Source organism: Crinia signifera, chromosome 2 (assembly GCF_055691185.1).
Source record: "Crinia signifera chromosome 2, ASM5569118v1, whole genome shotgun sequence".
Taxonomy (NCBI): domain Eukaryota; kingdom Metazoa; phylum Chordata; class Amphibia; order Anura; family Myobatrachidae; genus Crinia; species Crinia signifera.
The window spans coordinates 186515996-186539516 of record NC_139218.1 but is presented as its reverse complement, the minus strand read 5'-3'; the positions used below and the strand labels follow the sequence as shown (position 1 = coordinate 186539516).

The following is a 23521-nucleotide window of genomic DNA, read 5'->3' as shown; positions in this document are numbered from 1 at the left end:
TCATTTGTAGTCATTATAAGTGAACATGGCATCTAGTAGGTCTGGGGGTTACTTTATGAAATGTGCGAGTATATACAGTCAGTCTGTTACTTTTGTAATACAAGCCAGTAAAGATGACGTCAGGAAGTGGAACAGGGTATTAAATACAATGTATTACATACTATATTATATGGGTAAGATGCAAGTATGTATTTGTTCATTATGTTACTTTTACATTTCATTCTCTAAGAAACGTACTCTCTAGTCTAGCTGCAACTGAACTCCATTTCCTTTAATGTCACAACAGCCGTCACCACTCCTTCTTTTGTATTTCATTTCATGCACCCTCCCTAAACTTCCTCCCTCCAGCTCCCATCCAGTGCGTAAGGTGCTGTCCTGGCTGCATACTTTCTGCTTGCAGTTTATTCTGTGGGTGTGGTGTGTGGGCGCTGTCATAGTAGGTAAAGTGTCACGTACTGTATATCTCAGAGCGTTTATTGATTGTCAGGAGAGTAACTCCCGGGCTGTGGAAACATGCAGGTAGCAGGGGTGTATGAGGGGTCACCCCTGCATCTTGTGAGGCACATGATCACAAATCTTCCAACAGAACAGGTACATATAATAATTCATTTATATCAATGTGGGAATGAGAATGACATGTGTGTCTGTGAAATTCTGCGGGGCTGATATGTTGCTATTGCTAAACAGTTACTACAGGGTGCAGCCTGAAACTCTGCATATTAGTTACTGCTATCCATGACAGTCATCAACAGGTTATCAGCAGACTTCCTGAAACAAATGAATGAAAGAAGTGTATTGATTGTGCTGTGGAATGAAAGCAAAGCAGGCTTGTACACATGCATCAGTAACCCTGGAGAGGATGAAAGTGAAACAAGCTGTTCAAGTACAACAAGTAATATGCTATTAATAGCGTTATCGGCATACAGATGTGCTCTACCAATCACTTGTGCTGATAAAGGAAAGTAATAAAGCGCAATAGCATTCTCCTGCACTTTGTGATAATTGTGCCTCTTACTATATAGTGGATGCAAATGTCTGTCTGTACCACTACCAGTGCAAATTGTACTGCAATAACTTTGGTGCATTTGAATAGTTGGGCCTGAACTATTATTATTATTTTTTTAAATATACTTTAGAAAATGTACAGTCCTAATGCATCAGGGGGTGGATTAAGATTTTTGTTTTATTGGTGGCAGAGCCCAATACTTTTGCCAATCTCTGTAGAAATAAAAAATAAAATTACTTGTTACCATGTCTTCTGGTATACTGTACAGCACATGACAGCATGATGCACTCTGATTTGTGGCTAGCTCTAGCCATTGACCAATCATTGTGGGGAACTCCCACTACTAATATCAGAATCAGTGTAATATTGGGTAAGACACTAGGGATGCCAATAGAAGGGTTAACCATCAATGTTCTCCGTTGATGGTGCCATTGGTTCAAATTGACTGAGAGCCATTGGTTTGAACCATCAATGGTTATCCCTGCTGTGACACCCAGGGAAAGGCATCATGGACTTAATGGCTTTATGCAGGGGAGGGGCTAAGCCCCAACCCCATGATGTGGTGAACCTTGCAAGTATTCAGCCAACCAGACCCTGGCTATGTACTTTTGAACATTCACCAAGCTATTTTTCATAATGTATAAGACTGTATATGTCACATTCCACTCACATAATATAATGGCAACTGAACAATTCAATAGAAAAAAATGCTGATATAATACAAAGAACTTGATCAGTGGGTTTGTGATGGGATGTGATCATTAGGTTGACAGTGTCTAGGTAGACAGTCAAAAGGTCGACCGCTAATGGTCATCAGTCAAAAGGTTGACATGCATTAGGTCGATATGGTCAAAAGGTCAAAACAAGCAAAAAGGTCAACATGAGATTTTCATGATTTATTTAAAAAAAAAAAAAAAAAAAACAGGGTTGGAGACCCAGGGATGCACTCTGATTTGTGGCTAGCTCTAGTTAATACTTTACCATCCCAATGGGCATAAAGGAAGAATAAAATAGTGTGCCTTAAGCATGACACAAAAAAATATATGAAAAAAGCATGTCGACCTTATTCATGGCAACCTTTTGACCATGTCGACCAATAGCTGTCGACCTTTTGACTGTAGACCAAGATATTGGAGATCTCCCCGCCCCCATTGCTTATCTCACTGCTTTTTGTTTTGTAGGGGTTCTTAGGGCTTACCTTTCGATGACCGCTTCAGCATGCACTGCGTTGCTGCACACTGTGCTAGAGACCCCCTGATTCAGACCACCAATTGATAGCCAGCAGGACCTATAAATGTTCTTCCTGGAGGGCTGACTTGTTGCTAGTACAACATTTTCAGCATCCCTTGGATCAATGGCATTCCGCTCTGTGTCCTGGCACTGCAGGGCCTCAGATTCTACCTGTGAAAAGACTCCAATAATACAGGGGGTGTGGGTTGTTAGGTCTACACCAACTAGGTTGACAAGCATTGGGTCGACACAACTAGGTTGACAGGCAGCAAGGTCGACATGGGTAAAGTTCGACATGGGTCTAGGTCATCATGACATTAGGTCGACACAATCATTAGGTTGACATGGGCAAGGTCAACAGTCAAAAGGTCGACATGGGGTTTTTCACTGTTTTTTTACCCAAATGTTGACATGGACACAGTTTGAAGTGCACTGCATCCCCTCGCATCGCTAGCTTCGCTCGCGATGCTTCTGGCACGGTGCCTTGCTATGCTCTGCACACTATTTTATTCTCCCACCACGCTCTAGTGGATGGTAGGGCATGAAATACTGCATGTCGGCACATGTCGGTTTAAAAAACAGTGAAAAACTCCATGTCTGATGACTAGGGTGACCAACTCATCCCTTTAATTTGGGACACATATTAATTACACAGGTTCTGTGGCTGGCTTTCACCTGGTTTTAAACTGCCACACCTCAAGACTCCATTTCACCTGGTTTTAAACTGCCACAGAACCTGTGTAATTAATATGTGTCCCGGATTAAAGGGATGAGTTGGTAACCCTACTGATGACCTAGCCCATGTCAACCTAATGATTGTGTCGACATAATGTCCTATCGACCTAGACCCATGTTGATCTAGACCTATGTCGACCTAAACCCATGTCGACATTGGTGCCTGTCGACCTAGGGGTGTCGACCCAATGCTTGTCGACCTAGTTGGTGCAGACCTAATGACCGAATCCCAATACAGGTTCCAACCCAGTCTCCAGCAATACCAGTTCCAGCTGGTCTTGGTCTCCAGTATTACTGGGCCCAGTCTTCTAAGCATTGCTGGTCCCAGCACAGTTTCTTAAACAATGTTGGTTCCAGCCTGGTTATTCTAGCATTATTGTTCCTAGCATAGTATTGGTCTAGCATTATCAGTCCCATCCCAGTTATTCCAGCATTGCCAGTCCCAGCTCCATCTCCAACATTACTGGTTCCCGTCTTCTAAGCATTGGCGGTCCCATCCCCCAACTTCTAAGCATCACCTGCTCCAGACCAGTTATTCCAACATTACCAGTCCCATCCCTGTTTCATAAGCATTGTTGCTTCCATTCCAACCAGGTCCCTGAGAAATACCAGTTCCAACACAGGTTTAATATCACTTGCTCCAGCTGGTCATCTACTTGCCCTTACCAGTTCCAGTTCAGCCATCTCAAGATTTTCTAATTGCAATTCCATATCAATTGCCTTCCACGACAGTTACTAGATATCTTATTACAGCCACCATGCACAGGAACTTCATTAGGGCAACCCAGCTTTCTGCACTCAGTCTCCTCCAGCACAAAGATCCGGTGCAAAAACACAAACTTCACAAGATTTGATAATAGATAGATGTTGTGATTATATAATGAAAAATTAGTTTGTTTGGATAAAATATAGGTAATTTACTTTTTTGCCACTGGCAGCAGAATGGCTATGCTAACCATGGCCTACCATAGGCATTCCCAACCACGGTCCTCAAGGCACACCAACAGTGCAGGTTTTAAGGAGCCCATACACGGTCCGTTGTGTATGGCTCCGTTCTGTACTATGCGATGCGTGCTCCCGCGCATCACATAGTACGGTACAAAAAGTATGTGCTGCACATACTTTTTGTACTAGCTATACATCGTATCGGATTGCAGTGCATGCACACTGCATGCACTAGGCATGCGATCCGATCCGATGTGTGCTGTTTAAGCACACAACGGATCCGATTAACGGACCGTGTATGGGGGGCATTAGTGATATCCAGGCTTCAGCACAGATGGTTTAATCAGAATCACTCAGGTACTAATTAAGTCACCTGTGCTCAAGCCTGGATTTAACTATAACCTGCACTGTTGAGGACCGTGGTTGGGAATGCCTGGCCTATCATATAGCAAACACACCTACCCCATTATGGTCATAACCACTGCAATGTACACACCGACTAGACCATATGCTGCTCCTATGTTTTGCTGAACAAACTTGCGTTTGCAGTAACTTAAGTTGTAAACAATTGTTATAAGGTTTCTATTAATTAGTTTTTTTCTTTATCTTATTTTAGAATTATTATTTTATTAATTTCAACTAGAATACTGAGATTGAAAAATGTGGGCATGCACAAATTAAATGAAGGCCTATTTTATACTCGGCAAGTACACCATACTTGCCTACTGTACCTGACCCTCTCCATGCGGGAGAAAATGCTCTGTTTCTGGACTTCCCTGATAATGTATGATTGTCATCACCTGTGGGGAGCTAGGTAAAGGTGTTTCACCACAGGTAATGGCAATCATACATTACCAGGGAAGTCCAGGAGCAGAGCATTTTCTCCCGCATGGAGAGGGTCAGGTAGGCAAGTATGAAGTACACACAGAAAAATTGTATCTATTCACCCATATGATGAGATGCAGTGGTGTAGCTTCATATGTGGCAGACCCTGCGGCGGCTTGGGGGAGCTGCGCCCGTGGGGTCTGTGGTGGGCGCCACTGGCCAAACTGACAGGCGACCCAGGCAGCAGTGAGTGCTGAGATGGTCCTGTCTTGTACAATATGCAGTGCAGTGCATATTGAATGAGCGGGTCCCCGCCCCATGCATATGTAATGAGCGGGTCCTGCTCATTACATATACACAGGGGGATATGTACAGGGCGGGACCAGCTCAGGGTCACTGCTGTCTGGGTTGCCTGTCAGCTCAGCAGCAGTGGGAAAATCCACCTTTGTGCAAGGCTGTGAATACAATCATAGCCGTGCAAAGAGGGTTAAGGGATAGATGTATGAAGCAGTGATAAGGGAGGAGAAGTGATAAAGTGTCTGGTACTTTATCACCGGTCATTCAGTTCATAACTGTCCCCTTTTAAACCCAGCCTGTAACTTAACAGTTAGGAGCTGATTGGCTAGTGATAAAGTACCAAGCACTTTATCACTTCTCCCTTATCACTGTTTTCATACATCTATCCCCAAATCTATTCATATCCACTCACCATCTAATTATCCCCCCCCCCCCATGTGCAGCTCCGCGTATGCGAGGACTTGCATGTTGATGGCTGTGGGAAGATGGGGCCCACTACTGATGTCAGCGGCCCTCCCTCCCCAAGGACACTCCCAGCAACCGCCAAGCTGCTGCCTACAAATGGCCACCATTTGTCAATCCACTTGCGTACAGCCATCGCTGGCTTCGTTTTGCAGGGGGTCGAATCAGGCCCTGTGAGTCAATATTATAACATTAGAGCAACTGTATGATGGCAAAGCTGGTATGATGTGCATAATGATTGTTTTGCATAAAATGTTTCCGTTTTCCCATACTTTAAACAATGTATTGTCGTTGCCACAGCACACAATTTACTTATCCGCTATGCCATATTTCCAGCAGATGATGGGGCATTATTTCTGCTGTAATAGTCAATTAATGTAATCTTTGGTATGTTCTGTGTGAGTGCCACACTAATCTAACATGTACATTTTGTTGTACCTGCTGGCACTTTAATTCTTTTTTTGGGAATCACACTATGAGAATGCCTTTGATGTGGCATTGTGTGACATAAGAAATAAGGCACTTTGGACGTGTGAATGTGTAATTAGGGGCATCTGTGTAAAATCATTACCGTATATATATATACTGTATATATATAATTACAGCTTTCGAAGAACTTAGGATAATTAATAATTATTAATAATAATATCATGTTCTTCAGCGTATCTTCCTGACCGGACAGCTGTCTGCACTAATCCTGGCGTTCCTGTTCCGATATTGCCTGCCTCCCTCTCAGTGTGGTGCAAATGTCAGGCATGGTGTGGCCTCCTTGCTGGGAATATGTTTGTCGGTGTACTGCTTTGGATGGTGAGAAAGAATGTCTATAATTCTCCAGAATTTAAGCACATTTTACCAGCAGATCCATCAGAACCAATTTAGAATTGGCCCCAAATGCACTTGCACATTGTAACTTAGCAGATAGCCACTCGCACTCTTGCAGTTACTTGTGTTCTCTTTCAGATCAGAAGCATTTACGTAAAAGTTTTAATTTATAATTTAAATGAACACCCCTAAAAGAAGTTTTGGTGTATTTCTGTGTGTATCCAAAATAGTTGCGAGATTGTATTAAAGTACTACACATTTCATATGTCTATATCTACAGATTTTAATTACCCGAGCACTATGCAACCTTAAATATGGACAGACTACAATAACTTGCGTACTTTCACATTTGGACAGGGGCATGTCCACAAAATACTAATAACCAGTTATTGAAATTAACATTTAGAAGTGGTAATATGGATAATTGTGACCAGCATATATTGTAGAGAATATCACAGTGACAACTATATAATGCAGAGGACATCATAGTGGGCACCATATACAGTAAAACAGACAGTATGCAGGCCCATACACACTGGGCGACTTTGAGCTGAAAGTCGCTCAAAACAGCATGTTTGAGCGGCTTTCAGCTCAAAGCCGCCCAGTTTGTATGCCCCAGCGATGAACCAACGGTGAGTGCTGCTGCGCGCTCCCGCATCATCGCTGGAAAAGCCGTTCATCTGCTGGTTATAACAGCAGATGAGCATCTTTGAGGAAGGCTTTGCATAGCTCTGTTTTTAATCTTAATGAACCCTTTTAAAGCAGTAAACCCTTTACCTCTGTATTCTTACTATATACCATAATATACTTCACGCGTTTATACCGTAATTTTCCTGTTGGAGATCTCATGGGTTCAACAAGTGGCAGCCCCACAGCTGCATCCAGGAAGCAGGATGCATCAATCAGATGCTTGTCAGGAAGCTTCCACCAAGCCTGCTACTATCAGGGAGAAAGAGACAGGAACCATGCAAGCTATTTCTGCAGAACATGGCGCCTGTAAGGGGATGATGACTGTGAACAGCTCACCTGCTTTTTTTGCCAACTTGGCCACTTCAGAATCAGGCCAATATCATTCAATTGTTATTTGTCTTCCCCTGAACACTGTGTGCCGTAAAGTACTTCCTAAAACACTACTTACATGGAAAAGACAAAGACAAAGCATCTCTTTCCTGGTCATCAGAGAATCCTCTGAGGCTGGACATGCATAGCATCAGTGAGATGCCCACAGCTATAGATCTTTTCTGGCACTTATGGGCAGAGCTGTTCCAAATTGTGCTATTATACTATGTTGTCGCCTTTCTCCTGTCTGACACGTATGATTCACTCACTACATAACTGGTAACCATTTTTTTCTACACACCCAGGCTCACCATGTTTCTCATAGGAGAGGTCATCCTATGCTATCTCATGCTTCTTTTGGTGGACGCTAGAAGAGTTCATATGTAAGTTTTTAAAGGATTGTTTTGCGGGTATAACTATTTAACTAGGTAAATACTTTACTGGTATTAGTACACTGTCATCAAAATTATGGGTGAAATGTAATAGGCTGAGAGATTCAGAAAGTGAGATATTTGGTAAGAAATCTCCAGTTTTTTAAAGCAGCAATCATTTACACTGCAACATCATACTGGTTATGCAGTGTAAATGATTGCCGCTTTAAAAAACTGGAGATTTCTTACCAAATCTCTCACTTTCTGAATCTCTCATCCTATTACATTTTTATCCTCCCCCCATCCCCCTATGTTTCATCTATATATATATATATATATATATATATATATATATATATATATATGTCGTGTCCATTTGCGTGTCTCCAAAACACTGCCATCTGTAGGCAGCGAGTTTAACTACATCTCTTTCTCTCTCACACTTGTACCAACACAGAAGCAATGACAAGGTAGCAGACTACCTTTTGAAGCATTTGCTACAAGCAGGCTTACTAGTAATTAATATTTAAAGTTTTGGTTTTCTTCTTTTGTATAATCTTTGTTTACAATTTTTTTATTTCTAATATTTCAATCTTCCAAAAATACTGGTATCTGTATATGTAGATGTCTGACATTGCGGATGGCAGATGTTGCATTACTGCCAACCATGTTGGTTACTTCTCTCAATAGTAAAGACACCTTTTATGTAGTGCTCTGGCATCCTGTGGATATTTTCATCTAGTCTCCTTTACATGGTGTCAAAAGCTTAGCAATGATGGCTCAAGGTCTCTGATACATAGGGCTTTATTCTAGTTCACTCTTTCTGACAAAATCCTTCTTAGATGGACAAAACCATGTGCACTGCAGGGGGGCAGATGTAAAATGTGCAGAGAGAATTAGATTTGGGTGAGTTATTTTTTTTCTGTGCAGGGTAAATACTGGCTGCTTTATTTTTACACTGCAACATAGATCTCACTTTGAAGTAAAACCCCACCCAAATCTAATTCTCTCTGCACAAGTTACATCTGCCCCACCTGCAGTGCACATGGTTTTGTCCATCTAAGAAGGATTTTGTCAGAAAGAGTGAACTAGAATAAGGCCCATAGACCTTCTGGTTTTCCATGACACCATTGCAGTTGCAATGGCTAAGGCAGTGGTTCCCAAACTGTGGGTCTTATTCAAGTTTGGGAACCACTGGTCTAAGGTTTGAAAATAAATGATGATATTACTGCTGTGCCAGACTCGTAAGCCCCGTACACACGAGGGAGATATATTGCTCAGCCATATATTGCTAGCAATACATTACTGAGCAATATATTGCCCAGTGTCTCCTTTTCATCAGCGACCAGAGATGGTCGCTGATGAAAGGGAACCTCTGCCGGCGGTGCCGCAGAGGTAATTAGCTGGTCGCAGGAGCAAGCTCCTGTGACCAGCGATTACAATGGGGCTGAAAACGGGAGCGCGGGGCACACTTCCATCACTGGAAATATAGTCGCCTGCGACCATATTCCCAGCGATTATAGCCCCTATCGCCCCCGTGAGTACACAGCTTTAGACAAGTCCAAAAAAGTACAGACCTATTCCCTGCTCAAGCTTGCAGGTGCGCATGCTGTTGACAAGGCAGGGACATTGGTTTATTCAAAGGGGAGTATGAAGAGAATACAGAAACATTATAACAGTTTATGAATTTGATGATTAGCAGTTAGATATGTCATCATGAAGAGAAATACTTTCTGCTGTGTAGAGCCATTGACTGGGGCCAAATGAATAGGGTGAGAGAATCAGAATGTGAGAGATTTTGGAGAGAGAGTCATCCCATTTTTTTAAAGTGCCAATAATTTATACTGCAAAACCAAGTTCATTGTGCCATGTAAATGATTGACGCGTTACAAAAATGGTAAAACTCTCCCAAAATCTCTCTGATTCTCTCATCCTATTACATTTGGGGCCTAATTTACTACCAATTGGAAGGGGACAAATTTGGCCTTGTTCCAATGGTGGGGGGTATGTGCAGACCCCCTATGCGAACACCTTCAGCAAGGATCACAGTCGCCGGAGCGTTCAGGGAGGGGAGCCAGGGGCGGACAGGGTAAGGCATCGGGGAATACCCAGCGTTTTATGGGAGTCCCCATGAAAATGCTGGGCATTCCCCTGGGAATGTGGGCAGGCTAATGCCTGCCAGGGCCGGCGCCACCACTAGGCAGGTCTAGGCATTTGCCTAGGGCGCCGGCCACTGGAGGACACTGTTCAAAGGGGGTACCTGCTGCGCCGTCTGGGGAGTGACCAGGGGGGTCCATGCTGGCATCTGACAGGAGTCTGCAGTGGTGTCCTTGCCGCGCGGGTACCTGTAGCACTGTGTATAAAGCTGACGGCGGTGGGGGGTCCCTGCAGTGAATAATAAATAATTAGCGCTATCCGCCGGGCTATGTGGCGGCAGGGGAAGCTCTGCCGGGTTTGAAAACACTGGCCGCACGCAGGGCCCCCCCGCCTCCGCCAGCTTTATAAACAGGGCCACAGGTACCCACGCAGCAATGACACCACTGCAGGCTCCTGTCAGACGTCAGCATGGACCCCCCTGCCCACTCCCCAGATGGCGCAACAGGTACCCCCGGCCCCGGAGTGCCCCCACCCCGACTCGCCTGGGGCGCTCCAGTGCCTTGCACCGGCCCTGCAGGTGGCTGACATTACAAGACGTCAGCGCCCGCCCCCTTTTCGGCAACAGAAATAACCGAATGGGAGAGAAATCATTTGATGGTTGGCAAGCAGGTGGCGCTTACCCGCCCACTAAGCAGCAAATGTACACTGCTTAGCGAGCGCACCAGAATCAGACCCTCAGTCCACTGTGTTAATCATATGCTGCCAGGTTAAAACTACTAGCAAAACGTGGTTATGATGCACTAAAGAGGTGAGCTGATCAGGACTGTAGGCTAGATGTATCAAGCTTCAAAAAGTGATAGTGGAGAGTGGTAAACAACAGCCAATAAGCTCCTAGCTATCATGTTACAGACTGGGTTTGACAAATGACAGTTGGGAGCTGGTTGGTTGTTTATCACTCTCCACTTTATTATTTTTGAAGCTTGGAGTGTTCTAGTGTGTGGGATGTAATGATGTAACTCATGCACACGTACTGCATGAGAAGAAACTGCAATACACATTTGCATGCTCCACAAGCAGTCTAACAAAAGTGCTCAATTGTTTAGTCTAATGTGTGAGATCTCCAGCATCATGATTAGCAACTGGCACGCTGTGTGAATTGCTGTGGTTGCCATTCTGATGAGCATAACAATTGTAATGTATTAAATAAACAGTCCAAAACAATTAAGTGTGCACGCTGGTCCATTCTAAGGGGGAGATGCAGCATGCCTTAAAATGATAGTTGTAGAAGTTCAAAGGAACCAATCAGCTTCTGTATTTTATCTAGAACAATTTTTAAAAATCACTGTTGTTGTTTTGGGCATCTTCTACAGTGATACATCTGCCCCTAAGATACAAGAAAAAAGGATTAACCACGTGAGTGCGCAATCAAAACAAAGTGCAGCTGTATTCCTATCCACAAAGTAGTATCACCTTAAACTACCAAGATCATCTGCCCCTAAAGGCCCCCATACACTAGGGCGACTTGTCCTTAGGACAAGTCGCCCCCGACTTCCCCCTGAGCTTCTCCAGCTGCTCCCCGGGGGAGCTTGATTAGATTGGCACTTGATGTGCCATTTTTTACATGTGATAAATCGTCTCGATTTATCACATGTAAAAAACCCGGGGAGCAGGGGGGGGGGGCTGCTGGTGGGAGCAGGGGGGCTGGGGACGCGGCGGGGACACAGACGCTGCGGGGGACACAGGCGGCATAGAGCCGGGCAGAGGGAGCCGGGAGCTGTCAGTGCTAGAAAAAAAAGCCTACTGTATACAATGATTGGGCAGCCTGTGATTGGCTGAGCGCTCTCTCAGCCAATTGCTGACTGGCTGAGAGAGTGCTCAGCCAATCACAGGCCGCCCATTCATTCTATGGGCTTTTTTTTGTTTTATTCAGTGCTGACAGCTCCCGGCTCCTCCTGCCCGGCTCTATGCCGCCTGTGTCCCTCGCAGCGTCCCCAGCCCCCCCCTGCTCCCTCCACTGCCGCGCCGCCCCACTAGGTCCCAAGTCGGGTGGTCGGACGTGCAGCAGGTCCGACCACCCGGCGCAGATCCGATGCGCACGGGACCGCGCATCGGATCTGAGGGGACATCAAAACTAGCCGATTTTGGTCCGATTTCGGCCAGATCCAACTGATCTGGCCTAAATCTGACCAAAATCAGCTAGTGTATGGGGGCCTTAAGACAAACAGCCTCATACTAAACTCTCCGGTAGTCCACAGGCTAGGTTAACAGTGTGGAATCTGCACTAGAAAACACATCAGGGGTGGAATGTAGTAAAATGCGATTTTTGGCAATGTGCTATATTTAGAGAAAAGCAGCCAAAATCTTCTGTGACTACTAGTTCTACTGTGAAAACCAAAGTATTTTTTATTTTTTTTACATCAAAACAATCAGCCGGCCACCCACAGCCCAGGGTATGGCGGGGACAGTCTCGGGCTTCAGCCCTGGATGAGTGAAGTCTGGGGGGGACCCCTTTATTGGAGGGGCCGCCACTCCCACAGGTAGCCTGCCCAGGGCTGGCCAGCCACAGCAGTCATGGTTCGGCTGGGGGACCTTGTATAAAAAGTGTCCCCTGGCTGTAGCATGACACCGCTGGCTGTTGGAGCCTGATGATTATTCCAAAATACAGGGGACCCCCAGTCTTTTTGTCTCCAGTATTTTTGGAACCAGGACCAGTCCAAGAGCCTGGTGCAGTTTTCTTAATTATAGTTTTCCCCCACTGTATTTTGGGAACCAGAACTGGCTCAATGATCCCGGGGCTGGTTATGCTCAGGGTAGGGGTGGGGACCCATGTCATTTTTTTTTTTTTTTTGAGGAAGGAAGGAGCATTAGTTAGTTGAATTGTCTATGGACCCCGACACTCTCAAACACTCAAACCTGACTTCTCGCTTTATGGCATACTACACAACCTACTTGCTGACAATGATATGCAATTCATGTGGGGTGAATTCCAGGCCTTTACATGCCAATTGGACATTAGTCACACCTGCAGTAGTTCTCACTATCCAAAGACCTAGGGATTATAAGAAAGGGCAGTCCATTAAATGAAGTACTTGCAAAAGAAATACTCCAGGAATGGATCTGATATATTCAGGGTGATCCTTAATTAGTAGAACACCTTTTATCTAGATGCATCATCATTCCCACCACCTAACCTAATCTCAAGCCACAGATTGAGAAAACCATTCTCTACTGAATACCAGGCTTTGGAGTCCATGGTATTCTGGCCAGAAGGATCACATCCAAACAACTATGGGTTTTTAAGGATTTTATAACAGCACCACCAGTTGGGAGACTCTGAAACTCCATATCCAACTGCCTTGACACCAACTGAAGATGTCAGCACACCGACTGCCATGGACAGTGATTCCCCTGAATGAGCAATTGTTTTAGATCAGGGTGGTCCCTTGCCTTCACATACCCTCGCCCAAAGTGAGCCCATTTAGGAAGAGCCTACCTCAGTTGCCCCTTTCTTTGCCACCATTTTGGAAGGATTTCAAGGCCTAATCCCATGTTCCAGAACCTTGCCATTTACGATTCTTATAAGGTTTATAGTGCCTTGAACAGTGATGTTTTGCACACTGTCCCTATATCCAACACCTGTCACATTGTTTTGCCCCCACCCACATGTTATATGTTTGGGGAAAGATCAAACCTCTTGTACAATGTGACCAACAGCTCCTGAAATTGTAATACATTGTACTGGAACAGTACAGATGGGTTACTTAACAGTAAAATGGGTTACTTAACAGATAACTGTGTCTAAAGAACCTAAAAACATTCCTTGGTTGCTGTTCTCAACAGGTACACATTGTTGCTGACCATGTTCTATCTCACTTTCTTCCACATCCGAAGATATGCAAACCCTTTGGTGGACAAGCTGGACTTCACTGTGTAAGTACTCTGTGCATATAATAAAGACAGACTTATCATTTTTTTATCCATCTAATTTACACGGTCATAAAGAAGCTTTTTTGTGTGTTTATTTGTCTTTTTTAGGGCTTTAATGACACTGACCCAGAAATTAAGCAGGGTGGCATTTGAATACCATGATGGTAAGACAATACAGTCACTTTGATGGTGTGAGAAAGGTATCAGACCTTCTTTATTAAACGCTGTGGCATTATTGCTGTCTGATATCTAGCTCTTAGCATGCAGATGTCATGTATATAGTTCATAAAGGGCGGGATGCTCTAACATATATTGCCCCCCCTTTGCCGGGTACCACATTCTTAATAATCGCATATGCTCTAACATATGCCATTATTAACACATGGGGAGAGCTGTCCCTTGCAATGCAGCTCCGATGCTGGATTTCCGAGACTGAGAACCGGGCATCCGTCTGCATGCCGGTCGTGGGGCATGCTGGGAGGGATCCGTGATGGATCCCTCACACAGTGCAGCAGTAAAAAACCCATAAGCATTTTCTGCCAATTCCCTCTGCAGAGCTGACACCGAGGAGTGGCAACAGAGCATACAGAAATGTGGTAAAGCCCCCGATAACGGGGATTTTCAGGGCCGGAGCTACCACTAGGCAGCCTTAGGCAGCTGCCTAGGGCGCTGGCCACTAGAGGGCGCCCCTATACTGTCATCATAAAAATTAAGTATTTTAGTGGACTTATCGGGTCCTAGGAGAGCCTAGCACTTCCCCCAGCACATTCAAATGCTGTTACCCCGGCCAGGCAGGGTGCAGGTACTGCAGGAAATTGCTGCGCTCAGCTTCCAGCAGCAGCCAGCAGTCGTGATGCTAGTGTCTGTGTCCCTGCTCTTCAATCTGATCTGAAGTTCTGCTTCAGTGCTTCCTTCCTGCTGCTGCTCTTCACACAGAGATCGTCTTGTAGCTCCGCCCCCCTCCAGCACAATCTCCTAGAGACCATGCCAGACATACACAAAAGGTAACTGTATGCATATGAGGGAAGTGGCTGGGTGCAGGGTTGGTTTGACATGTGTGTTGGGGAGAGTAGTGGGCTGGGGGACATGTGTGTTGGGGAGAGTAGTGGGCTGGGGGACATGTGTGTTGGGGAAAGTGCAGGGCTGGGGGACATGCTGTGGAAAGTGCAGGGCTGGGGGACATGTGTGTTGGGGAAAGCGCAGGGCTGGGGGGACATGTGTGTTGGGGAAAGTGCAGGGCTGGGGGACATGTGTGTTGGGGAAAGTGCAGGGCTGGGGGACATGTGTGTTGGGGAAAGTGCAGGGCTGGGGGGACATGTGTGTTGGGGAAAGCGCAGGTCTGGGGGACATGTGTGTTGGGGAAGGTGCAGGGCTGGAGGACATGTGTGTTGGGGAAAGCGCAGGGCTGGGGGACATGTGTGTTGGAAAGCGCAGGGCTGGGGGGACATGTGTGTTGGGGAAAGTGCAGGGCTGGGGGACATGCTGTGGAAAGTGCAGGGCTGGGGGACATGTGTGTTGGGGAAAGCGCAGGGCTGGGGGACATGTGTGTTGGGGAAAGTGCAGGGCTGGGGGACATGTATGTTGGGGAAAGTGCAGGGCTGGGGGACATGTGTGTTGGGGAAAGTGCAGGGCTGGGGGGACATGTGTGTTGGGGAAAGCGCAGGGCTGGGGGACATGTGTGTTGGGGAAGGTGCAGGGCTGGGGGACATGTGTGTTGGGGAAAGCGCAGGGCTGGGGGACATGTGTGTTGGGGAAAGCGCAGGGCTGGGGGACATGTGTGTTGGGGAAAGGGCAGGGCTGGGGGACATGCTGGGGAAAGCGCAGGGCTGGGGGGACATGTGTGTTGGGGAAAGCGCAGGGCTGGGGGGACATGTGTGTTGGGGAAAGCGCAGGGCTGGGGGAAATGTGTGTTGGGGAAAGTGCAGGGCTGGGGGACATGTGTGTTGGGGAAAGTGCAGGGCTGGGGGGACATGTGTGTTGGGGAAAGCGCAGGGCTGGGGGGACATGTGTGTTGGGGAAAGCGCAGGGCTGGGGGGACATGTGTGTTGGGGAAAGTGCAGGGCTGGGGGACATGTGTGTTGGGGAAAGTGCAGGGCTGGGGGGACATGTGTGTTGGGGAAAGCGCAGGGCTGGGGGGACATGTGTGTTGGGGAAAGCGCAGGGCTGGGGGGACATGTGTGTTGGGGAAAGCGCAGGGCTGGGGGGACATGTGTGTTGGGGAAAGTGCAGGGCTGGGGGACATGTGTGTTGGGGAAAGCGCAGGGCTGGGGGGACATGTGTGTTGGGGAAAGCGCAGGGCTGGGGGAAATGTGTGTTGGGGAAAGTGCAGGGCTGGGGGACATGTGTGTTGGGGAAAGTGCAGGGCTGGGGGGACATGTGTGTTGGGGAAAGCGCAGGGCTGGGGGGAGATGTGTGTTGGGGAAAGCGCAGGGCTGGGGGAAATGTGTGTTGGGGAAAGTGCAGGGCTGGGGGACATGTGTGTTGGGGAAAGTGCAGGGCTGGGGGGACATGTGTGTTGGGGAAAGTGCAGGGCTGGGGGACATGTGTGTTGGGGAAAGTGCAGGGCTGGGGGGACATGTGTGTTGGGGAAAGCGCAGGGCTGGGGGACATGTGTGTTGGGGAAGGTGCAGGGCTGGGGGACATGTGTGTTGGGGAAAGTGCAGGGCTGGGGGGACATGTGTGTTGGGGAAAGCGCAGGTCTGGGGGACATGTGTGTTGGGGAAAGTAAGGGGGGGGGGCGCAGTATTTGATGTTTTGCCTAGGGTGCCAAACCTCCTTGCACCGGCCCTGGGGATTTTACCGCATTTCTGGTTTAGAGCATCCCGCCCAAGAAAGGCATTTATCGTTGTTAGGCCTATGCATGTATATCTTTAGATTCTGGATGCCAATTACAAACATGTTGTGTGACTGCTTGACTCTCCATGCCGACCAGAGAAATGCTGAGACACAAAGTCATCCATATCACCTGGAAATTATTAAATGCCCCTCCCACAGCTGGTCACAGCTTGGGTGGAGGTAGGAATTATCACCCATAAAGGTCCTCTCATGTATGAGTCTGTTGCTCCATCTTGCCATTTTAGTACTTCCTGTTAGCTCCCTACTCACACTTAAATGAAATGTAACCTTTGTGGAATTAAACATTTCTGTAAAGTAGAAGGAGTACACAGTTGTGTTGTTTTGATGTACGTTCAAAACGGCAACATATGGAAATATTTTAAGCTCATTTTAACCGACAGTTGTTCTCAGTCAGTATTCAATAAGGTCTTTGTGTATGTACAGCAATGTCCGTGTACATCTAAGATGTCCTCTACCATATTGCAGGTACAGTGCGCAGTGATCAGTCCCTAAGCCCCTCACAGAGACACCTTGCTATTCAGTAAGTTTTCTCCAATTTTATATTGTACAGTTCTTCTTTTACATTTCTTATTTGGATCAATATTATTTTAAGCCTATTTGGTTTTCACGGTCACTTGCAAACATAGTCTGCCCAATCTAGCGTGTGTATTAGCTTGAGAGTTGGCACAGGAATATAGCTGATGACAATTAACATTTTCATCAAACTAGTTAAACAGGAAAAGTCATACACAGCAATGTCAACAATTGTAACAGAACACCTACATGTTTGTACCAAAGAGCATATTCGACTGTGTTAGCACAAATGCATAGAAAAAACCTTAAAACTATTTGCCTTATTCTAGTTTACTCTTTCTGACAAAATCCTTTTTAGATGGACAAAACCATGTGCACTGCAGGTGGGGCAGATGTAACTTGTGCAGAGAGAATTAGATTTGGGTGGGGGTTTTACTTCAAAGTGAGATCTATATTGCAGTATAAAAATAAAGCAGCCAGTATTTACCCTTCACAGAAACAAAATAACTCACCCAAATCTAATTCTCTCTGCACATTTTACATCTGCCCCCTTCAGTGCACATGGTTTTGTCCATCTAAGAAGGATTTTGTCAGAAAGAATGAAGTAGAATAAGGCCCTATGCTCTAATAAGCATTGCACAAATGCTTTTAACTTTTTTTTTGTTTGGTTACACAGGGCCTCAGTTATCTAATTTACCATTGTCCTCACTGGTATACACTGGAAAAATGCAGCAGGTCATAAAGGGTTAAATTATAATAATGAGGGGCGTAACTAGATATTCGGTGGTCCCATAGCAATAGTTTTTAAGAGCCCCCTATTTAGCAACCGAGGGTGATTAAACATACAACTGAGACTGTAAAGATGGGCCCCCCTTCAGCTCTGAGCCCCTTAGCAGCTGCACCCCTTGCACCTTTTGTAGTTACGCCCTTGATAATAATCATTCATAACATTCCTTACAACGTTTCGTCATCAGGCAAATATCATACATGCAGACAAAAGCTCACCTTATATCCCCCCTCGTGCACAGAAAAAAATCCCACCTTCTGGATCCGTGACCGGTATCCCCACGTATCCTCTTCCACATAGGCACGGTAAGGAGTATTTTGAACAGGTCATCAGTGATCACAATAGCTCTGGCAGCCCTATTAAATTTACGTACAACATCGATGGCCTGATGGTCAATTTCCTTGACGTGCAAGTAATGATAAACGAGGGTGAACTCACAACGTCATTATATAGTAAACCCACTGACAGGAATACAATTTTGCATGCTGCCAGTTTACATCCTAAGGCTTTAAAATATGGATTGCCTTATTCGCAATTCATTAGGGCCTGTCAAATTTGTAGTGATCCTATTGTTGCAGCGAAGCATATTGACGAAATGATTGTGAAATTCCTTGTCAGGGGTTACCAGCAGACTCCGCTCTTACAGGCAAAAGAGAGGTCTTTAAGCATGCCTAGAGAGAGTCTTTTAGTTCCTAAGGAAACCAAACCACAGAGAAAGGGCAGTATTCAATCAGAAAAATTTGCCGTGTTTTATGGCGAGTTTGTGCTTTTCTCGCGTTGGACGGAGACTTTTGCTCTCAAAAAGCGAGCAACCCTATTCAATGTGCACTTCTCGCTGTCTTTCTGAGTGATTTTCGCCGTGTCTCTCCGTGTAGCAATTCTCCATCTTTTCATGGAGAAGTGGAATGTGAACTTTTAAAAAAAAGTTTTTTTTTGTTTTAATTTTGGTGTCAAACTGTACCTGTTAATCTTTTGTTAACTTTATAGCCAGCAGCACCGCCGTACAACCCTGCTTCCTTTTTGCTGGAGCTATTTTTCTATTTTTCAAAAAAAAATTCACATTTTAGCTTTTTTCTTTTTTTCTTTTGTTGATTTGTTGGAGGAGTTGCCGAGCAACAGGCTCCGGTAGTTGTGACGTCACTAGTGGGCGCACACTTCCGGGAATTTTTCGCAGGTGTACTGGTGCTGGTGGTATATAAGGTGAGTTATTGCATTATGTTTTTATACCCTGATGACGAAATAAATAAATTTCGAAACGTTGGTAACTACAGCGGAGTGAACCGTGCTTTATATCCGTGAGTGCCACTGAAGTGGATATATAAATATATATATATATATCCGAAATGCTCGGGAATTTTCCAGTTTTTGGAATATTTTTTTTAGGCATACTTACCTGTCCCCTGGTGGTGCCCGGAGGTCCCTCGGCATCCACAGCAGGCCTTCATCACCGTCTACGGCGTCTCCAACGGTCCCAGGAGTGCTTTTCGCGAGTTCCCAGGCGTGCCGGTGATGTCACCAGTGCGCGCGTGCACTCCTGGGACCGCTGGAGACGCCGGAGAGGATGCTGAAGGCCTGCCATGGACGCCGGGGGACTTGGTAAGTCTAAAAAAAGGTTGGGGGGGGGGGGGGGAACAAAAACAACAACTTGAATTGTTCCAAAAAAACACGTTTTTTGGAATATTTGGATACGGGATGCACGGATAGGGCATACTCAACCTGTATATATATAATTTGGAAATTCCGCACTCACGGCCAACATTGAATATCATAGGGGGTGCTCCTTTAAGGTGACACAGAATGTCCCAATCATATAGCAAGGTAGGATATGGTTAATCCAATAAGGGTACTCACCAAAGTCTTGTCATGAAGTTTTAATATTGGTACATTACCAGTCAATTCACATGAAGGTCTACGTTTTGGCCACTAGGTGGCCTTTCTCAAGCCAGGTCATCAGCAGACATCCTCACAGCTCAAGAGTCAGGATACATATCTATATATATATCTATTATATATATATATATATATATATATATATATATATATATACATACCCAGTTTACATGGCAGACCAAATGGCTTTTCCATTCTGTACAAATCTGCAACTGAGACAGGCCGATCGAGGCCGGCAGCGATGTCACACACCCTAATTCCTGGGCGCACCTGCAATTTTTCTGACACTCACTGACTATGGAAGACGTTTTTTCTCAAATGCCGGCCTCCTGTCAGTCAACCTCCAGACACATTGCATTTACAATTCTTACAATTTCTCAGGTATGAGCGTTGCGTACAGTACACATTCCATAACCACTTGCAGATTCGCTGATCAGTGATCAACTCTGAATCAGGCCCTATGTTATCTGCCCATGTGCTAATGATGCAGGAGGTGTCTTGTATTAGTAGACGCCTCTTGCATCTTTTTCTGATCAGCAGCTGCATCCTAATTTGCACCACTGGATCATTCTGCATGAAACTCTGCCAAAGTTACTCAGGATGGCGGGGGAATTCACATTGCAGCGGCCAATAAATCTGCATCAGAAGATAAAGATACTGGCCTTGGCATTTTCACGAAATGTGGGAAATGCTTCTCATCGCCAAACCCTAATGGCAACAGCCTGACAGACAGACGCAGTACAGAAAACCGGTTATATCTCCGATTCAGGCCCATAGAACCAGAATTTTATTATTACCATTATTATACTAAATGTATATGGTACCATGAGGGCTAAGCCGCAGATAATAAAGTTTATATGCAAATGAGAAAAACAAGAAAACAGTGACAATACAATTCAAGGCAAGTACATGATTTATAAACATTGCTACAAAGGGGGTAATAACCAACAACCAATCAGATACTATCTATTATTTACTAAAAGGTTCTAAATAAATAACAAGTCGATTCTGATTGGTTGCCCATAGAAACAGCCCTTGCGAATTAGAACTCTCATCTTAGTAAATTTCCCCCTTTGAGTGTTATGCTTTGGATGTATATAATGAACAGTATTTGGTCAAATAAGCCCAAGAAATATATTTTTTTTTAATCATAAATTTTTTTAGATTTCTGCCACATTGTTTAATACATATTTCCTTTCTTCCTGTCTAGTGCTCCCCCTGGAATCCTCCCTTATTTTAGTTACACACTGGGGTTTTTAGGACTTCTTGCTGGACCTCTCTGTTCTTTCAATGACTACCAGATATTTATACATGGAGAGGAGAAGAAAAGAAACCCGAATGTAAGTAGAACAGTGTTGTAAGGTTAGAAATAAGCTGCAGTTTGTTTCATTGTACAGCAATGGTGGCAAACCCATGGCCCGCTAGCTGTTGTCACATCCCAGCATGCCCTGCCACAGTTTTAGCAACCCATTATATAAAATCTGTGGCAGGGCATGCTGGGATGTGTAGTTCCACAACAGCTGGAGGGCCATGAGTTTGACACCACTGTGTACAGTATGGAAAGTCTGTTGTGTGTGTTGTCTCTGTATTCTATTTCTAGAGCAATATATCCTCTAGTGGTAGCCAGTGGTGGTGTCCATAAAGGTTTGACTAGAAGCCTGACAGTCCATTAGGGTTTTGTTAATAGATGTTATAAGAGAAAGTGCCTTACCATAGTTTTAGTATTCCCTAATGGAAAACTGTGGCAAGGCATGATGGGACTTGTAGTTTCACAACAGCTGGAGGGCCATAGTTTGGACATGCCTGCATTACACGAACCATATGGGAAAGCATTAAAAATGGTGTTAAGTGTGCCTTAGTGGAGGGATCAGTGCTCGAAGTGGAAATTTAAAAGTGGGGGTATGGAAAAACAAAGAAGTAGTTATGTGCACGCCCCAGGAAAATGGGTGTGGTCACTAGAAAGAGTGTCTTTATATGTAGTGTACCACACCACATACCCCTTATTCAAAATATAGACCACATTAGTAGGACCTCTTATGCTATCTAAGTTAGTACTAGTGCCCCTTACACATTATGCCACATGGTATGAGGACAGCAAGGACAAATGGACAGGGAGAGTGACAACAGAGAGAGAGAGAGAGTGAAAGCGGCGACACAGAGAGAATGACAGTAAAAAGGCAGAGAGAGTGACAGTGGGAACATAGGAACAGAGAGAGAGTGACAGTAGGGACAGAGACACTGACAGCAGGGTCATAAAAACATGGAGAGTGATCACAGGGACAAAGGGACAGACAGTGACAGCAGGGACAGTGACAATAAGGACAGGGAGAGGGATAGAAAGATGGTCAGCAGAGAGTGATGACACGAAAAGAATTGTGGCAGTGAGAGAGAGTGACAGCAAGAACAGGGAGAGTGACAGCAGGAACATAGGGAAAGTGACAGTAGGGACATAAACAGTGACATCAGGGGCAGGAAGTGACAGCAGGGCGAGGGACAGCTGGGACTTAATGACAGGGAGTGTGGCAGCAGGGACAGAAAGAGTGACAGCAGGGACATAGAGGTGAGAGAGAAAAAGGCAGCAGGGTATTATTACCTTGCCTTAGAATGTGATCGGCAGTGTGGAGGAGGAGGCTGGGTTTGGCAGCTGTGCGGTGTAGGAGGTTGGGTTCGGCAATGGCGGCAGTGCAGAGGAGGTTGTAGTCTGTGTCAGTGGCTGGGTGGTGCGGAGAAGGCTCTCTTGTGACGGCTGTGGGCTGAAGAGAAATAACAGTGGCAGAGGAGTTTATCAGTTAGTGTTGAAGTGCTGGTATGCCATAGCAGCCCACTTCGAGCACTGGAAAGATGTTGACACACTGACATTAACACACACTAACCCCGACACATGCTGACATACAGTCAGATGCTAACATAGCCATAGCAGCCCACTTCGAGCACTGGAAAGATGTTGACACACTGACATTGACACACACTAACCGCGACACATGCCAACATACAGTCAGATGCTAACATACAGACACACCGATACTGACAAAAACTGACACACTCATGCCAACACACAGAAGATGACAGACACATATACATGAACACACTGACATTGACACACACTAACCCTGACACACTGATGCCTACACAGAGTAGCTGACACGAACACTGACACACTAACCCTAACACACCAATGCTGGCACACAGACAGATATTCACACACGGACACACCAATGCTGACACATGACGACACACTGATGCCAACACACAGACAGATGCTGAAACATGGATGCTAACACACTAATCTTGACATATGCTGACACACTGATACCGACATACAGACAGATACTAACAAACAGACACACTAATAATCACACATGGACAGAAGAGGACACACTGGTGCTGACACAGACAGATGCTGACACATGGACACCAACACATTAACCCTGACACATGCTGAAACAAGGATGCCAACACACATACAGATACTAACACACTGATACAACAATGCTGACACATAGATGATGACACATTGATGCCGACACACAGACAGATGCTCATACCAACACATCGACGCTGACATATCCGGAAAGACATACACCCCCCCCCCCCCCCCCAGCAAACCCCCTCCTCAGACAGTCAGGACCGTCATACTTCCTCTTAATAGACAGCCGTCAAAGAGACCATCATATCCCCAGACATGTCAGACAAATTCAC

At 45.5% G+C, this 23521-nt stretch overlaps 1 protein-coding gene across 2 annotated transcripts in view; it reads left to right on the top strand.

Annotated features, from left to right (window-relative positions):
• Positions 1–348: 348 nt before the first annotated feature.
• Positions 349–23521, top strand: part of LOC146060304 (membrane-bound glycerophospholipid O-acyltransferase 2-like) — a 53504-nt gene continuing 30331 nt past the window's right edge. Inside the window, exons 1-7 of one of the 2 annotated variants that reach the window (XM_083173349.1) lie at positions 349–440; positions 6162–6307; positions 7687–7764; positions 13690–13779; positions 13885–13940; positions 17098–17152; positions 21033–21162. In XM_083173349.1, the coding sequence (XP_083029475.1) occupies positions 7694–7764; positions 13690–13779; positions 13885–13940; positions 17098–17152; positions 21033–21162 (402 nt within the window). In that variant the 5' untranslated portion in view covers positions 349–440; positions 6162–6307; positions 7687–7693. Of the gene's footprint in view, positions 592–6161; positions 6308–7686; positions 7765–13689; positions 13780–13884; positions 13941–17097; positions 17153–21032; positions 21163–23521 lie in introns of both variants that reach the window. The other variant, XM_083173348.1, reaches the window with a different exon arrangement.